Source organism: Patagioenas fasciata, chromosome 13 (assembly GCF_037038585.1).
Source record: "Patagioenas fasciata isolate bPatFas1 chromosome 13, bPatFas1.hap1, whole genome shotgun sequence".
NCBI classification, from domain to species: domain Eukaryota; kingdom Metazoa; phylum Chordata; class Aves; order Columbiformes; family Columbidae; genus Patagioenas; species Patagioenas fasciata.
The window spans coordinates 22,792,971-22,810,110 of record NC_092532.1 but is presented as its reverse complement, the minus strand read 5'-3'; the positions used below and the strand labels follow the sequence as shown (position 1 = coordinate 22,810,110).

The window sequence follows — 17,140 nt, the reverse complement described above, 5'->3', positions numbered from 1 at the left end:
CGGTTTATAGTGCGGGATTAAGCAGCTGGGGATGTGCAGCTGGTAGGGTCACACACCTGACAAACTATGCGATGTCCTGGGAAGGTCTTTAGAGAGGACTTGGAGTCAACACATGATTTGTAAGCAAGATATTTTTAAACAAGACTTGTAAGTAAAGGCAGCTGATGCTCACATCCATCCATCCAAAGCCTTAAACCTGGCCTATGCTTCAGTCCCAGCACATGATGCTGCCTATTGTGCATGAACGTCTGTTGCGTGACGTTTCACGTCAGAGAAGGGAGTTCAGACGTTGCATTCAGACCTGAAGTTTTTGAAACTGAAATTGGATTCTTTAGTGGTAACTAGAGCAGCAGGAAAAAACAAGCTATTTATTCAAATATTTTCCAATAATACTTTCAAATGGGAGATATTCTGGCATTTGCCAGGTAATTTAGACCTGTGTAAATTTCACAGAATTTTTCATTCTGTCATGTACATTCTCACTGCAGTTTATTCTCATTTCCAGCAGATGTCTTAAGTGCCCTAGGAATTATTAGGAGAGTACTGATTTTATATTGCTTATCCATCAAAGAAAAATGACCAGGCTCTCCTCTGTCTGCTTAATACTCATAGAAAATCTGTTTTGTTGTATGGCCTTACACCAGTGTTACCCAGAGGAGGAGCAGGCTCAGTCTGACTGTACTTTTCTAGATGCTCCATTAATGTAGGAAGAGCAGTTGCAGACAGACACTCACCAGGTCAAACATGTTTGTACAACTGGGGTTTCAAAAGGAATGGGAGATTGTTTGTGCTGGCTTTGTCAATATTGTTTCCTAAAATAACGCTATGGGCTCTGCCTGGATTAAATCAGTTTACATAACAAGGTGACACAATTTCACAAGTTACATGGGCATCTGACTGATTAAATTGGCCGATTTCTCTTCTAAAGATCTCTGAATCTCAGGATCGTGTGTGCTTGACACCAATTCGTTGCAGTGGGAGAGCAAACAGGTTAACTTTGCCTGGATTTGACGTTCGCTGCCCATGTCCATCCTTGGTGGCTCTCCAGCCACAGGACAAATACTTGGAGTTGTCATAGCCCTCCCTGCAGGGCCAGGTTCCTGCTGACCCAGAGCCCTTCAGCTAACATGGACCTCCCGAGTCTTATGCTTTACCTCACTCTTTGCACAAGCAGCTGTAAACAGCTGCACACATCTGTATACAGCTGCACACATCCATACACATCTGCAGTGCAGTGCTGGTGAGTGCAGGCTCAAGCTGCAGCCATGTGCTGTGGTTCCTCCCCTCCCACATGCACTGGACAATCAAATAGTGGTGAGAGTTTCTTTTTTATGGCTTTATCAAGCTCAACAGACTTGTACGTTACCGGAAGGTACTCAACCCACAAAATGGGTAAGGGGAAATTCCTTTGAGTTCTGTTCTCGCTAAAAGCAACTCAGTTTTGCCTGTGTGAGGCCTTTGCTCCTCTGAAAATTAATGGCAAAACAGTCAGGGACCATCTTTCCATGCAGATGAAAAGTGGTGCCAGGTCACCAAAGCTGGGTATATAGAAGCGAGCCAGGAATATCAGTGCAGCCCTGGATCCGAAGCGAGTCTGGGCTGCTAAGCTGGCAAGGCTGCTTCCAGGCGTGAGCTGGCAGGTTGTGCAGGGCTACATGCTGCTACGTGGAATTGACAGCTTGGCTTTCCATTAGTCTGAGGACCTTGGCACTGCACGCTGCTGCTTGGTGCAGATGCTCCCTGGGTTGCAAGAAAAGAATGACCTCTATCAAGGGAGTCCCTCCACAAGGGACCTAATGTGACCGGGAAACACAACAGCCGTTCCAAAGAAGGGCTAGAAAATTCATCTCTCAATGAAGGACCTTGCTTTACATCTCTGAGCTGCTTAAACAACCTGGCACTTGATGCAGGAGCTTGGCTGGTAGAGCGGAGTCCCCGGAGCGTCAGAAGAAGCCCAGCTGCAAATGTGGATGAGCAGCTGTATTCTCTGCTCAAGGATTTCCCATTTCCTACCTCATTTACTTGCTCCAGTGGCTCCATAAAACCAGTATAAACCAATACTGCATCCTCAAGAAAGATAATTGAGTTTGGCAATGTGTATATTGTATTTTAATATGGAGAACTGAGTAAGGATTAAAAAAAAAAATCACCTTTTTTCCACCACCAAAAAAGTTATGACATGGAAATCAATATTACTCCCTGAATTTTTAATACTACAGCTACAACTAGGTTTGTTTAGAGGACTAATCAGCTTGATGCTGTCCCTATAGAAGCCAGTGGTAAAACCCCTATTTAATTCCAGTTTGAGTTGAATTTACCATCTTAATGGGAATAAGGAAGGAAGCTTGCAGCAATTATCCTTTTATTATCCTGTTTTGCTTGGTGATTAGTAAACAGAACACTCTGTAATAACTTTATACATCACTGACATGTCGAATAAAACACAGATCAAAAATCTCATATGAATCTTATTACGTATGCTTTATTAAATTAACCCACAATGCCAGGGAATGTGCTGGAGGAAAGACCATGTTGAAATGAAACTAATTATGTGAACTGTGAGAACTGGCTAAAGCAAGTGCCAGGCAGCAGAGCCAATGGCACGGAGTGCCTCCAGGTGAGCAGCTGCAGGCTGATCCCTCAGGTGAGACCTTAAAGAGGATTGCTCCTCCCGTGGGGGGTCTCGGAGCGCTGCCCCTCTCGAGTGACACGCCACTGATGTCCGGCTCCAGCGTCTCTTGCCAGTCAGACTTCATTATGGCACTTATTTTTACAGCCTGGTGTGCAACACCGTTTCCCATCTGATCTGCAGACGGAGCCATCCCAGTTCCACCCACGAGGTGAGGATGAGCCAGAACGGGCGGCTGGAGCCGGGCACTGCTTGTCAGAAGACGGTGGTTCAGGGAGCTGGGTGGCTCCTTTCCCTGCCATGAGGCAACTACGCAGATACACGTGGAGAGGAAGACCAAGAAAATAGTAGGAAATTATTATAATGGCCATATTCAGTGTTGATGCAGGCTCTGAGCTATTGTATTTGATGAGAAAGCACGGAAAAATTAGACTATTGTCTCTCAGCTGCGTATATTTCTCCGGGGCTTTGCTGCCGGGGTCTCTGCTAAGGTTATTCACCACAAGGTCCTGTGGATGTCCTTTGCTTTGGAGCAGGTTTGATTTGAGACACAGCTTTCAGCCATGGAAGCAACATTTCCAGCTCAGCTGCTAAGTTTAATCAGGATTCCTTTTGTAAGTGGATAATTAAATGCCAGAGAACCATAAGTCCTTAAACTAAGTGGCAATAATATAGCATTGGACAAGTCACTTAATTTTATTTTTCCTGTCTACGACAGAGATGGTCCAGGAACTCACAATGATAGTTCTATGCACCCCAGGAGACATTTGGCAAGTCACAGGAGACTTGGTTTGACTTTTTTTTTTACGGTGGAAAAATATTCCTTAATATAAAATGCAGACACTAGAAGGAAAAAAAGCACCAGAGAAACAGAAAAATAATCTGCCAAAGCAAACTGACTTAAAGAAAAACACTTCACCTGTCATCATCTCTCTTCTATGTCAGCAACAAATGTTTTCTGCTAGAAGCCTCTGGAAAGCATCACTGATGTGACACGTCCTCCAGGCCACACGATGCGTGTGTCACCGGGAGATGCCCCAGCCGCTGTTCCGCTAACTGCACCCTCCAGCCTTTACAAATACAGTTTGGTTATCAGCTCAGCACCTGGCCAGCCCAAGGGCGAGCCATTTCGGGGAAAGTGCAGCAATCCTTATCGTAAATAATGCATCTAGCCTATCTGCCATCTCGCTCTCTTCTTGTAGGGCAGCTGAGATGCTGCATCATTTACTGCCGCACTATCCAGCGAAACACATCTCTCCATGTGGGAAATGTATTTGCAGAGATTACCCAGCAGAAGAGCGCCGAGTGATTTGTACTGGAACCTGCAGCTTATCAGGACGATGCTGTTTGGCAGGGATACGGCTGCGTCTGGCAGAAGGCAGCGCGTTTCCAGCCTGGCCGGTGGCAGCGCAGCTCCCAGCCGGGCTGTAGGTAGCGGGGGGCTGATTGTGGCTGGGGGTGCGTTGCCCTGCGCCTGGCAGGGAGCTGGGCAGCGTGGCCTGGGGGTGCCAGCCCTCCGGGGGTGCCAGCCCTCCGGAGCTGCAGCTCTGAGCGCACCTGCCCAGGGGAAGCGCTCACCGCCTGTTCCCCGACCCCTCAGCCCTCACTGCAGGACCGATTTTCCCTCTGTAATTTTTCTCAGTTCTTTGGGGGTAATTGTAGCATCTCAGCAAGAAAAAGAAATTAAAAAGCTCTTTCAGACAGATGAAAGCCCTCCTGATCTCAAAGAGAACAAGCAGGCTCCCACCCTGCAAGCCTCTTCCCTCCTTTAGAGCTGGCGGCTGCTGTTCCTGAACTAACAAATGCCAGTGATGTCTCGTAGCCCGTCCATTTAATCCCTGGCTCCTCACTTTGCAACTGCGTAGGGTTGTTGGGAGGCTCATGGTGTCTGTTCCAAACATTAAACATCAGGAGTGTTCAGAAGCTGTAAGATTAAAGAGTGCTCTTTTGTCTTTTTAGGTTATGCTTTAGTTCCATTTTAATGCTTTTTACCAACAACTATGAAAAAACCTTCCTTTCTAAAGGAATGCTCATCTTGTATTATGATGGCAGGCGTTTCAGTTTTTAAGTGACATGACAATCACGATGCTTGTTCCTGGCTTCTTTTTCTTGCCCAAAATGCTTGTGGAAGAGAAGAAATGTTTCTGTATGTGAAGGGTTAATCTGCCCATATTAAGTCCACTAGGAATTTGTTGCTCTGTGGGGGATGAAAGTGGACGTGACCCAGAATTCTTCAGGAGGTAAAGTAGTAATTTTCCTAGAGTGCTACCAGCAAACAACCAAACCCCACACCCCTAATAAACCACCCCACACTCTTCCTTTCAAGCTTACAAATAAATCAACGGAAGATATGCTACAACTTCTACCCACTTGTTACTATTGGGCAGACACGATTCATTTTCCTTCATGCATTCATCCTCTAACTCTTCATCATTTGCACTGATTTTTATAAGAGCTCTCAGTTTCAGCACAGCATCCTGGTTGTGAGGTGCCAAACACAGCATTGTTACAAACAGCAAATGTTCAGAAAACCACACCAGAGTTAGCCCAGGTAAACATGAAACAAAAGGCTTAGTTAGGATCAACTGAGTGCAATCAGTTAGTGTGACAGCTCAGGCTACGGAGACAAAGCTGCATTTACATTTATATTCTAACCTGTTATCTAAAAGAGGGACATTAGGATGTTTGCCTAGATGTTACAAATTACTGGGGAAAAAAGGAGCCTTGATGCAGACAGCAGTTACAGCCTACTGACTGTTTTGGCTCCTTTTGTGGTGAAACTAAGCATGAGTTCACACTAAGGGACTTTAGCACTGCCCGGGGGGAACCTCCACGGTTTTCTAGGAGCTGGAGGTTTTAATTGTGTTATGTGCACACACAAAAACCAACCAGGATTGACCACTAAGCTCACAGAAAATGAGAAGGGAAGCACAAAACGGAGGCTGAGGTGAGGCCCAGGGACACACAGTATCCTAGATCTGATTTTACCTGGCCGTATGCACACCAAGGCAGCTGCTGCACCCCGGCTTGCCTGGCAGCAGCCTCTGTGTGTCGGACTGTATTGGAGTCCAGTGTGGGTGGCCCCGTGGCAAAGCTGGTAGAAGGAAGGGCTTCGGTAGTAACCACAGTTTGGGAAAGGCTGTTTGCTTTCAGCCTTAATCTGACTTGGTGATTAAGGATGCACTGATCATTATTTGCATATTAAGACTTGAAGACTGAGGGCAGAAATTTACTCTGCTCCTCTTCACAACCCACAAGTGCTCGTAGAAGCTTTTAGGTTACAGGGCACATGCAGTAACTACTGAAGTGAGCTTTTCCAGGGACATTAGAGGCTTTAGAGCATGTCCTGCATGACTGGAATGAACCAAAGCTAACGTGTCCCCTGTGATTAGATATTAAACTGAAGATTAAGCCTTTCTTCCTTTCATGCTTGGGAGACCTTTAGAGCCATGTACTCAAGTACAGGCTGGAGATGACCTGTAAGGTTTGGTAACCATAACCAGTTCTTTGAATTAAAAAGCGTAAGAATTGCCTTCAGGAGAGGCGATCTAAGACCTCCTACGAATTGAATCACCTCCTTGCAGCCCGGAGTTAAAAGCAAGACCCAGGCAGAGTGGGATTTTTAGATGAAATGATGTCTTCCTGCTTTCTGTTCGCTAGTTGGTGGTGGCTGTTTTGGATCCTGTTTTAGGATAATTCCCTCAGTGTAGCTTTGTTTCTGTGTCTCTGAGGATACCCCGTGTGTCAGCCCATGTCCAGCACAACCTGAGTGCTACAATTCGGGAAACTAGTTTGTCTATATCAAAACACACTTCCCTGAACCCTTCATGAATGGTGACTGGGAAATGCTTCTAATTTCTTAGACGGCAACATTCACCATTTTAAATTGTTAATGTTCTGTAAAGCAGCACAATCAGCCATTTTCATAACCTTGATGTACTATGGAATAATGAAAAATTCTTCGTATATCCCTCAGTGCCCAAAATGGAAAAGAAGACCTAAAATTTTCCTCTTAACCAACTCCAAGTCAGTTCCCCAATGTGACTGCGATATTAGAATAAAACCTCTAAGCCAAGGATAATGCTATGCTCAATATTTTATTTATATTTTTATGTAAACATAATTTGCTTTGTAGGCACAATATAACAAAAGCTCTAAAGCAACAAATACAATTAAACAGTGTTTCAGTTCACTTCAATCAGGCTTAAGTTAAAGAGAAGCTTTCACAGTTCCTTTAAGGCAAATTGAGAAATAATTTGTTTCACTTGAAGAAACTATCCAATTGTCTTAAGAGTTGTTGAAACAACACTGTCAGTAGTAAGCACAAACCTTCCTTTCTACTACAGTAAGACTTGGTCAGTAAGAGGTCTCAGCATCGTCATTTTGTGTAGTGTGCCCTCTACTACTTCAGACGCGATACTACTGCTTGTGATATTCTAAAAGGTTCTTAGGGCTTGTGGGCCAAATTCTGCTAGCACAAATCCTGCTTGCACGATAGATACCCCCAAAATTTCCATTCATTTTAGTAGTAACCTTCATATTTGCCATATTAATACCAGTAAAACACAGAGTAAAATTTAGCTTGCTGATGGTAATGCTCATCTGTGCTGCACGTGGGTAGATCCAGTATTCCTTCACATTCACCGCAATTACCTGACATTCTGCTGACCAGAAAATGGCCCTAAAATTGGTATGAATCAGCATGAGGAGTATTTTTGCCTTGCTAACAAAACCAGAAAGAACTAGACAAAATTATTTCACTTGATTGTTGACCCTATGGTGTCTGTGGCCGTGACCAAGATCACCCACCTTATTTGTCTAGAAGGGGAATTTAACCGTAGAGCCAACCATACTGCGGTTTCTAACAGAAGAACGGATTTGCTATTCTGCTTGCCCTACTAATTTAAGGCCTTGAGAATGCCGCTTTACTGCCAGCTCAAAGGTCACCAGCAATATTGCTCACTTTGGCATCAAATCAAAATTCCTAGTTATGTTAAGGTTTGTCGCAGGACAACAGCATCACACTAACCGCAAAACAAAATCGGGCGTATTTCCTACCAATGTCAGCTTATGAGTTGTGAAAACTTAATGGCCTTTCCTAAAAGCCCAACTGGCAAGCCCAATACATGGAAACCCATCATTGAATATAGATATATATTTTTATCCTGTGGATAAAGTCCCTGTTTGGGCCTGATACGGCACTGGAAGCGTAGGCTTGGAAAGAAAATCGGATCTAGTCAAGTTCTGCATCAACACTGAGAGAAAACTGAACTTCTGGTTTGATTAATATTTCAAAAGCTTTTTTGAATCTTTCTCCACAGTTATTCTCATTATTTTTGAATTTGTTTAAGGGAAACTCCTCCAGAATGGACATTCTGCACAACTCTCTGGTATTAGAACAGCAACTTCATGAGTACAGTGGAAAGAGATGGACGTTGATACTCAGGCAGCAAGATGAAACAGATGGAAACAACAAGAGAATCTTCTAAAACCACACATAAAAGTCATCCAGACCCACAAGTCCCTTCACGTTGGGAAAAGCCACAGAAGCCCTCCCTCTGCACTTTTCTATATTAATTTTTAACGTCTGTCACTACAGGATACACGTAGATTCAGGTGAACAACTACCCATGCCTGGGGAAATACTTTCTTTTGAAAAAAATATATTATTTCAAAGCTATATGGCATTATACAAGGTCTCTGACATTCCTTCAGCTTTTTTACCGGAGGTGACTGCAGTTAATTTTAAGAGAGTTGTTTTAAGGAGACAGTTGAGGACCTGAGCAGCTGCTGCTGGAATAGGTGAGAGACATGGAAAAAATAGTGACTTTAGTCATGTTTCGAGACAGTTTGCACTGGTGGGAGGTAGATAGGACTAGCTGGTCTGCGAATACTTGATCCTGCAAATAACTACAAACATAACTGTACATACGGAGCAGAGCTTTTGACTCACCTGAAGTTATCCCCGTGCAGAATTTCTGATGGGATTAAGGCCTAAATCTCATTTTCAACAGGGTTAACTTCTGTAGTTCAGGTCCAGCTTGGTAGTTAATCAGCACGTTAGTGATTTCAGAGCAGTAAACTTCACCAACAGATTTCTTTCCGCATACTGATGAGTGATCCTAACCAATACAATCTAAAAATGAAATTTAAGATTGGTTTGGATTTTGGACGCACACGAATCAATGTGTCCTCAGTGGAAAATGTTGATGTGTCAATAACAACGCTAATTGCTACAGGCAAACAAAGTTCTGGGTCAAAAAAGAGCAGCTCGCTGACCTTTTCATTTGCCTGTAACACGAGGGCTGATAGCTCAGATCAACAGGAGAGACAAGATAGTTGGCACTCTGAATGAAATGTTTAATTACTGTTGTGGATGAGCAACGTGATTACACGATACTAATCAAAGTCTCTCAATGAATGATTTCTTGCACAATTTTAGATTTGGCAATTGCGAATGAGGTATTTTTGAAAACGAAAATAGGACTGCTTATAAAATGATAAAGCATGACTGAGGAAAATGAGAAGTCATCTGTTTTGCAACTTTTATCTGTGGTTCATAAAAGAAAAGCTTCTTTAACGTTGAAAATCCACAAACTGAAAATCCTCACTCCAGTTACTAGAATGTGCCAGACAGCAAGTGGGGAATTGTCTTCTTACTGTTGTCAACTTGCAAAAAAAGCCCAGCTCCCCCCACCTTATGCAAAATGTTGGAATTTTCATGAAAGAGATGCCCATCTAAAATTACACAGTAAGTTAATAAGGCTTTTAAACCGGAACAGAAAAATCCATGGGACTCCTACAGGGAAACGGGGTGTTACACAGGAATGTCGTAATACTGCACTGGATGAGGATGGCACTTGAGTTCAAAACAACAATGATCAACGGCTCATAGCTCAGCTGACTGCAGACAAATACAACACACACTGTACTACAGCATTTGTTCACTGATGCACAGAATAGATTTCCCAGTCGTGTTCCCTTCTACTTCATCAATCTTTCTGCTCCCAGCACCTCCGGCTGTTACTGGATGAACGGCATGCGCTCTTTATTCTCGTTGTCCCCTTCGTGGTCTTCTTCCTCCTCTCCAGCCTCGCTGGTCTCTGTGCTGTCATTGGCCATCTGCAGGGTGACAGATTAGGGACATCAGAGTGCCTTTCGCTTTGCTTTTTTCACTCTTATCTCAGCTTGATTCATTTGATAAAGTGGTTTTAAAAATGAAAGAAGACATGGTTGCAACACGAAAATGAACCATCTGTGCAAAATGTGTTGGCACTAGACCGCTTCCAGCTAAACTGGTAAGCTGTTCCCGCACGGCTTACAGCGGATTACCCGACAGAAAGTTGCTTTGCAGGACAGGTGCACAAGCAGACTCATCTGTGCACTTGTAGCAAACCGATATTAAGGCTCTCAGATAGGAAATATGATTGTGTAGGAAGTTTACAGAATGTATGAGACCTCTGGTTTACAACTCCCTCTGTATCTGCTCTTCCAGAAATGAGTAACACTCTCTGTAATGCCAACTAAAGGATGGGATCTGGTCACACGTGAGGCGTAGTATCAGCAAAACTCAGGGAGCAACCGTTCTATATAAAACCCAATGAAACCTTAGAAAGCAGTGGCTATGTAGATGCTGGCAGACTATACCCATGATGGAGTGCAAATCTTGGATCACACACGAGTGGGGAGAAACTGCGTTTCCGTATTTTCTTAAAGATGTTTGTACAGGTTCTAGGCAATTGCAGAAATGTGTAGTTCAAGACAGCATTCAAGGAGTACATCTTGTTTTGGGTTTGGTTTTTGTTGTTGGTTGGTTGTTTTCACATGGGAATATTTATTACAAGCTGTGGAAAGGTGCAAGACTCTCCTGTACTTCACCTTGTCAGTCTGACTTGTCTCTGGAGGCTAAACAAGAGCCTGGTTCACTGGACAGGTGGTAATATCTAACAGCATAGACTAATGTGACTGAATACATCAGCATTGATCTGAAGTCGGCTTTTCACTGTCTTTTTTACTTCTCTTTCCTACATCATCAGTGAACGTTTGGGCCTGACCCCGACTTTGATTTCCCACTGCTCTCTGGGATGTTTCGTACCACGTTAAGTGCTCCAAACCAGGCGGACCAGAGCCCCATCACAGCCGTCTTCCTTCAGAACAGTTCTAGAAGGAAGTATTTAGATAATATACTTCATGTATCATAATTGCAGAAATTCCTACCCCAACTCTTGTATGGGAATCAGAAAGCACTTCTGTGTTTGTATGCTGAAGTAATATTGACTGTATTGTTTTCTATTCAACCCACTTATTAAGACAGGAATTTTGTACTATGTGAAGCGTTTCAGATACCTTTTGGAGAGGGAGATGGCTGTTTGGTGTAGAAAACGAACTGCTGGCACTCTAGGAATTACAATTGCATTTCACTTTGGGCTAAAAATAGAAATTATGATTCTTGGTTGTATTTAGGTGCAATGGGTTTAGAAGAAAGCAGAATGAAAAAAACCATCATAAGGGCTATTTCTGCAAAGGTCGCTACCGCGCTTTAACCAGTGTGATTGTGCACTGTGTATGTAGAGCTCACCAGGGGAGTGGGTGCTTTCTCCACATCCAGAATGAGTTTTCCTATATTTCCTCGGTCATGGATTCTCTGCATGGCCTCCTTCACCTGAAAGAAAGATAAGAGAACCCATCGATGACTTTCAGGCACGCACTGAGAAAAGCCTGAATTCCTTCCTTCCAAAACCAGCAATACATTTAAGGCGCGCTATGTGCAGGGTCATTCAAACGGCTGCTTGAAACAAAATGAAGAGTTAAACAGTTTTAGTGAATCTGTAAGGCCTGATTGTTGCATTGTGTTTGCCAAAACGGGATGGGAGTCTTGAAGACGGTTTCTGAACGGTGTAATACAGAACGTTAATGTGGTATAAAAGTAATGGTTAGTGGAGATGCAGAGAGAAATAGAGGCTCAGGAGTTAATTGTGACAGGTTGTTCATTAGGTTTCCTCTTTGCAGAATATTTGTCAGGAACCCCTCCTTTCACTGGAAGCATGAAATGGTTTTCTACATGACCTATGCTTTTTTTCAATGAATTTCTTTTGTGTTCCTATGGAGGGAACGTGGTATCCTGGCAGTGGCTGTGATTAATGCAATACTGTGGCTCTCACTGTATAAGCGAGTATTTATTTCAGTTTTTTTAATTTGAAATAAGTGGTGTCCTACAGATACCACTAAGGCGAGACATTGAACAGTGGCCTGCAATTGGCACATGTGAGAAGGGAACAAAAACCTCTTCTTAGTAGCGCACTGGGGAGGAGTTTATTTTGGTGTACGAAGGTTCAGAACTCATGAGACTCAGTGCTGATGAACTGACATCGCGCACGTGTTGTGCTGAACACTCAATGAGATCGTTTCACGATTAAATCATTGGAAGATGTCAAAGGTTTCCTCGCTTTCATGGTGGGAAACTTCAGGAATTGAAAATGTACACATAAAGACTGTTCCATAGCCTCATCGCACTTCTTTGCTGGCATAGCAGGTTATGTTGAGACAAGGAGTTTTATGTTAATAGGATCCACCATCTGTGACATAGTTTTATTGAATAATGGCACAGAAGTTTGAAACAATATGCTAACTTGGGAATAGGTGGGTCCCACAGTACATTTTAAAGCCTGAACTGGGGTTCAGGCACCTAAGATCGTTACTGAATGTCTAAAATTCTCATACTTCCTTCTGTATTAAAGATACCAAGTGAATACAGCTTTCAACTTCCAATTAAATTTAATGGATGCTGGGCACAAAATGTCTTTACCATCTGTCAGCCTTATTTTGAAAGCTGGCAGCGGTGAACTCAATATTACAACCTGAATTGTGCCAAGTGGTTCCCTCAATCAGTAAATACCCAACTTAAAAAAACCCCAAACCTCTGAGAACAAAAGAAAAATGGCACTGCAAAACACAATGACTTCCTAGCTTAGGGCACAATTGTAAATCAACCTTGGAAAACACAACCTTATGAATCCCACCAGATAGAAGGTTGACCTCTAAATGTAATCCACAAAATCACAGTAACTTTAATGAAGTTACTTTACAGCATAAACAATACTTAATTATCGTACAAGACTTTGCACTGTGAACAGTGTCCCTTTAAGAATACCCAACAAGGACCCTGAAGAAGCAGCAGCTATATTATTTTTTACGAAACTTATTAGCCAAATTAGGCTTTTAGGAGTCTATAGCACAGTATCAATAACCAACACAGATGTGACAGAATTGGGGAAATCAGCACACACACTTGCCTGTCCATTGCAATTTATTACCAGAACATCACGTGGAAAGCAAGGTATGCAACATTTATTTTAATTTGTGCCATATCATATTTAGCAAGGCAAATTTGGGACAATGTGCTTTCTCTGCATTTTTCATGTGCACCGTATCGAGTTTAGGACTCTGGAGGAAGGTTCAGGAGTGGTTTCCAGGACACTTGCAGGCAGCTTGGAAACGCAAACAGAGGCAAGGGGAACAATAAAACTTACAGCAGTAAGAGCGGCTATGGGATCCAGATGGAGCTGCTAAAAATACATACAAAACTGAAACAAGTTGGAAGAGCTGATACTACATCTGTATGTTTTAGTGTTATTTGCAATTTACTTACCCAGCTAGTCAAATTGTGTGCTAGTGCAATGCCATTCAGTACACTATATCTGAATTACGGGACCATGAGCTATTTTATCAATGAGTTATTTTTATGTTTATGGCTGCCAGCAGTCCACTTATTCAACGAAGACTGCAACTACTTGTTTCCCAAGGTGCATGAATATTAAAACCATTCCCTGTTATAGAAGGCAGGGTATTAAAAACCTTCTCATCTATGCACGTATGGTTAAGCCTTCGGTTGTTGTGTGCAGAGCGTATAAAAGCATTTGCTTTGTCACGTGCTGTGCGTAGTCTGCCTCCCACGGAGCATCGCGAGGAGCTTGTGCCAAGTCTGGGCTCAGCCTAAGGACTTTTATACGGAGAAGTATTGCAAAAAAGTTGGTGGTTTGAAAATCCTGCGTACAAACAGGAAAACAAGGAAAAGCAAAGTGACCAAGCACACTGGGTTCTCAATTCAATGGCCACTTACCTGCCTCGTCTTTCAGCTTCCAAAGACGATGCACATAATGATATACGGTAAAAAATAGGATTTTGGAAATTCTAACTATGGATAAGTCTGGAATTCCATGTGGGTTTGACTGATTATGAAAACCTGGGCTGAGAAAGCTCAGTACTTGTTTACTCCCAATGAGAACTCTGACAGTAACTGGGGGTGCCAAGAGCTGCTTGCAAACCCAGAGAGGCTGTCACAGCGGGTAATGACACACAACGTTCCGCTCACCCTTCCCTCACTGATGGAAAAAATACAGCTGTTGAATATCATAATCCTGGCCAGTTCATGCAAGAGCAACACAAAGAAATTAACAGGAAAATCTCAGCACATCAGGATAATGGTTCAGCTAGGCAGGTGTATGTATTTTGGGGTATTTTGTTTGCGTGAGTGTTTATTTCTGAGCTTTGTGATGGGGAAAAGATGTGTCCGGTCTTTGTGGGGTTTTTCCAAAGGAATCTTTCCAATGGAATAGGCTGCTATAATGATTCATTCAGTGTTGCTGATTCTATCGGATTTGGGGATCTTTTTATCATTTTAGAAAGACTGATTGTGTACCTTGAAGTTACCGCTACTTAGGTCTTGGCGCTACCTATTACCAAAATAAGCCCAAAAAGAAAACACAAACTTTCTTTGTGCATTTTTAACCTACTCTCTTTTTGTTAAAAAAAGAAATGATCACTGCAGCAAATGGAATGGTTTCAACCAGGCTGCAGGTGAGGTCCTTACATAGTCTCAGTTTAAGAAAACAGCTGATTTAGTAGTATCACATTAGCACCGGGGATTGAAGAGAAATAACACGGTATTAGAAATACAAAAGATTTCTTGTTCCTTGTAGCGATGATTGGCTCAATTGATAGAGCAGCTCCAAAAGACAGATTTCCCTCTTTCTTTAGCTAATATGGCAGACCATCTGATTTGCAAAGTTTTCATTTCACTAAAAGAAAACAGACTACAACAGCAGCATAAGTTATCTTCCTGATGACAGCAGCACTGTGTGCACTGGGAACACGGTGTGATTTTATTGTAGCCATTAGCGAGCTGATAGCAACACTAATTTAAAATAAAGTAGATGATTTTGGTTTCTTACTACCATTTCTAAACCAGTACAGCATTACTAACCATAGAGTAGTAATAATACAGCGGTAATACTGCAAGTAAGAACCCAGCTCTTTTAGGAATCACATTATCCACAAATGACCTATGTAAGCTGAACAAAGTGCTCTGTCAGCACTCTCACGGATTTGCAATGCATTTCTCTGTGTGAAATATATGTAGAAAAGAACAAAGTTAAGCATGTTAATACCTGTAACCACTCGGAGAGGAAAAACGATCTTCAGACTGAAATGAAAAATACAGGCCACAAAACATATTTTACTTAAATAATTTCTGCACATTCAAAATCACAGAAAACAAGGAGTATTCCAAACCACGCAGGTAACATGTCATCAGATTTGGATGTTTGCAGTTAGCTTCTGATTACAGTGGCTTTTCAAAGCTTTTGATGGGAGTGTGTAAAACCAGCCTGTTTTGAATTGATTAGAAGACTTTTATTCCCGAAATGCCTCTCGTACACCTGCCTTAGTTTCTTTCCTATGTTCTCCCCGTTTTTCTTCTTGTTTGTTTTTAGCATTATGTTTTCTCCACGTTAAATCAGTAAAACCGATCTCTTGTCTGGTTTTTCACCTGAAGTCACTCATTCCAGGTCTCTACTCACGGTGCTGAGCCCTCCGAGTGCTGAGCCCAGCAGTTCCAGTGAGGAGCGCCGTGTCTCACCCAAGCTCCTGAACACAGGTGTTCTCCTGAACGTAAGTCCGACCCTTTATAAATAATATATGCCTGAAACAAACAACTGTGCTTCAAATGTGTAATGCTATGGTCAAGCCTCTACTTTCTTATCCATTCTACTGCATTTGAAATCAAGAGCCAACAGTAACCTCTGCTGAGGTGCTCAGAAATGCTTTCTGACGCTATGTTGTCTCTGGAACTTCATTGTGTTGTTAGAATACGGCAAAATCAGCCTAGTGCTTTATAAATTTAGGAAAAGCTAAATGGAAAATGTATTGCTAATTATCTGCTGTGCCACTTCGTGGTGTGAAAGATAAACGCAGCCTGCTTAAGAAATGGATGCTATTTTGAAGCTTTTGGATATTATTTTAAACATAATGATCCACTTCTGTATTTGGTTCTTCTATGGAACCGATCTCGGGAGTAAAATGAGAGAGACCGCAAAGCTGGAACACTAAACCGCTTGTGATGCCAATGTAACGCGTTGGGGGCTTCGGGCGCACGTTAGTAATGGTTGTTTAGTAGAGAGGAACAACGAGGGCAACGTGCCATGGAAAAACTTCCTAGTGGAAATGTCAAAATATAATGCTTTCATCACCCTACATAGAGCTGTTCGGCTCAGGTATATCATGAATTATATCAACTGTTTTTAGTAAAGCTATACGTTACTTCAGGAAAAAAACCAATAATGGCAAGACACTGGTGCAATAGAAGAGTGGATATTTGTTTGACTCCGTGACGCTGAACGCAGGTTGTTGTACAAATTAGCATCTACAGAGGACAGGTTCCTTTTTGCACACAACTGCTTCCCCTCCTCGCTCTCGGCTAAGGCAGCTTTACTGGATGGAGGCACAGCGCCCTTCTGGTGACGGTGGTTTCCCTGAGGTGTACGAAAGGATTGCTGTTTATAGCAAAGGAATCCTTCATTCCCCTCTCTTTGCTACATGAGGCTGTAGTATGGAAGGCTAAAGAGTCTTATGCCAAGGTTACAAATTTAATATAAGCTAGAAGGGAGATAATTCAGTTATGTCAGTATAATCTGTCAAACTCGCCCATCATTCTAGTGCTGTTATCATCACGTGCTGTCAAAAAGGTGATCAGCACCCAAATAAAGGAATGTCCCTCAGCTCCAGATGGGCACAGTGGGGCAGAGCATCAATTTAGTTTATGATCTACAACCATAAATTTTCCCTCTCGTTAGTTCCACACCTTTAGGTTCAATATCGCTGTTTATTTTCACACACCACCTCAGAGAATCTCCTTCTGCCCTTGTTTACACCTGGAGAACATCCCACCCTTCCAGCACGGCAAGACCCTTCCCCTCCAGCCATGGCACAACCCCCTGGCCCACTGAAACCTGTGCTGCAAAGCTCAGCCCAGAGTCACTGCAGGCCCTGACACAGAGAGCGGGGCTGCAGGAGCGCTCCTCACCAACAATTAATTCCTCTCTTGCTCACTGCCGTGTGTCTGAGAAGCCCGAAACTGCATCATGTCTGCAAAATCACATGGACGGATCTCCATGGTGACGGTGTCAGGCGGTCTGCAAACATCCGCTGGCTACTCAGGGTTACTTTGGCAACCCG

The 17,140-nt window shown here is 42.9% G+C and overlaps 1 protein-coding gene across 1 annotated transcript in view; it reads right to left on the bottom strand.

Moving 5' to 3' along the window:
• Positions 1-6,707: 6,707 nt before the first annotated feature.
• Positions 6,708-17,140, bottom strand: part of VAT1L (vesicle amine transport 1 like) — a 50,224-nt gene continuing 39,791 nt past the window's right edge. The window contains exons 8-9 of the mRNA XM_065848483.2: positions 11,208-11,291; positions 6,708-9,751 (exon numbers count right to left, since the gene is read on the bottom strand). Of these exons, the coding sequence (XP_065704555.1) occupies positions 9,653-9,751; positions 11,208-11,291 (183 nt within the window). The 3' untranslated portion in view covers positions 6,708-9,652. The remainder of the gene's footprint in view (positions 9,752-11,207; positions 11,292-17,140) is intronic.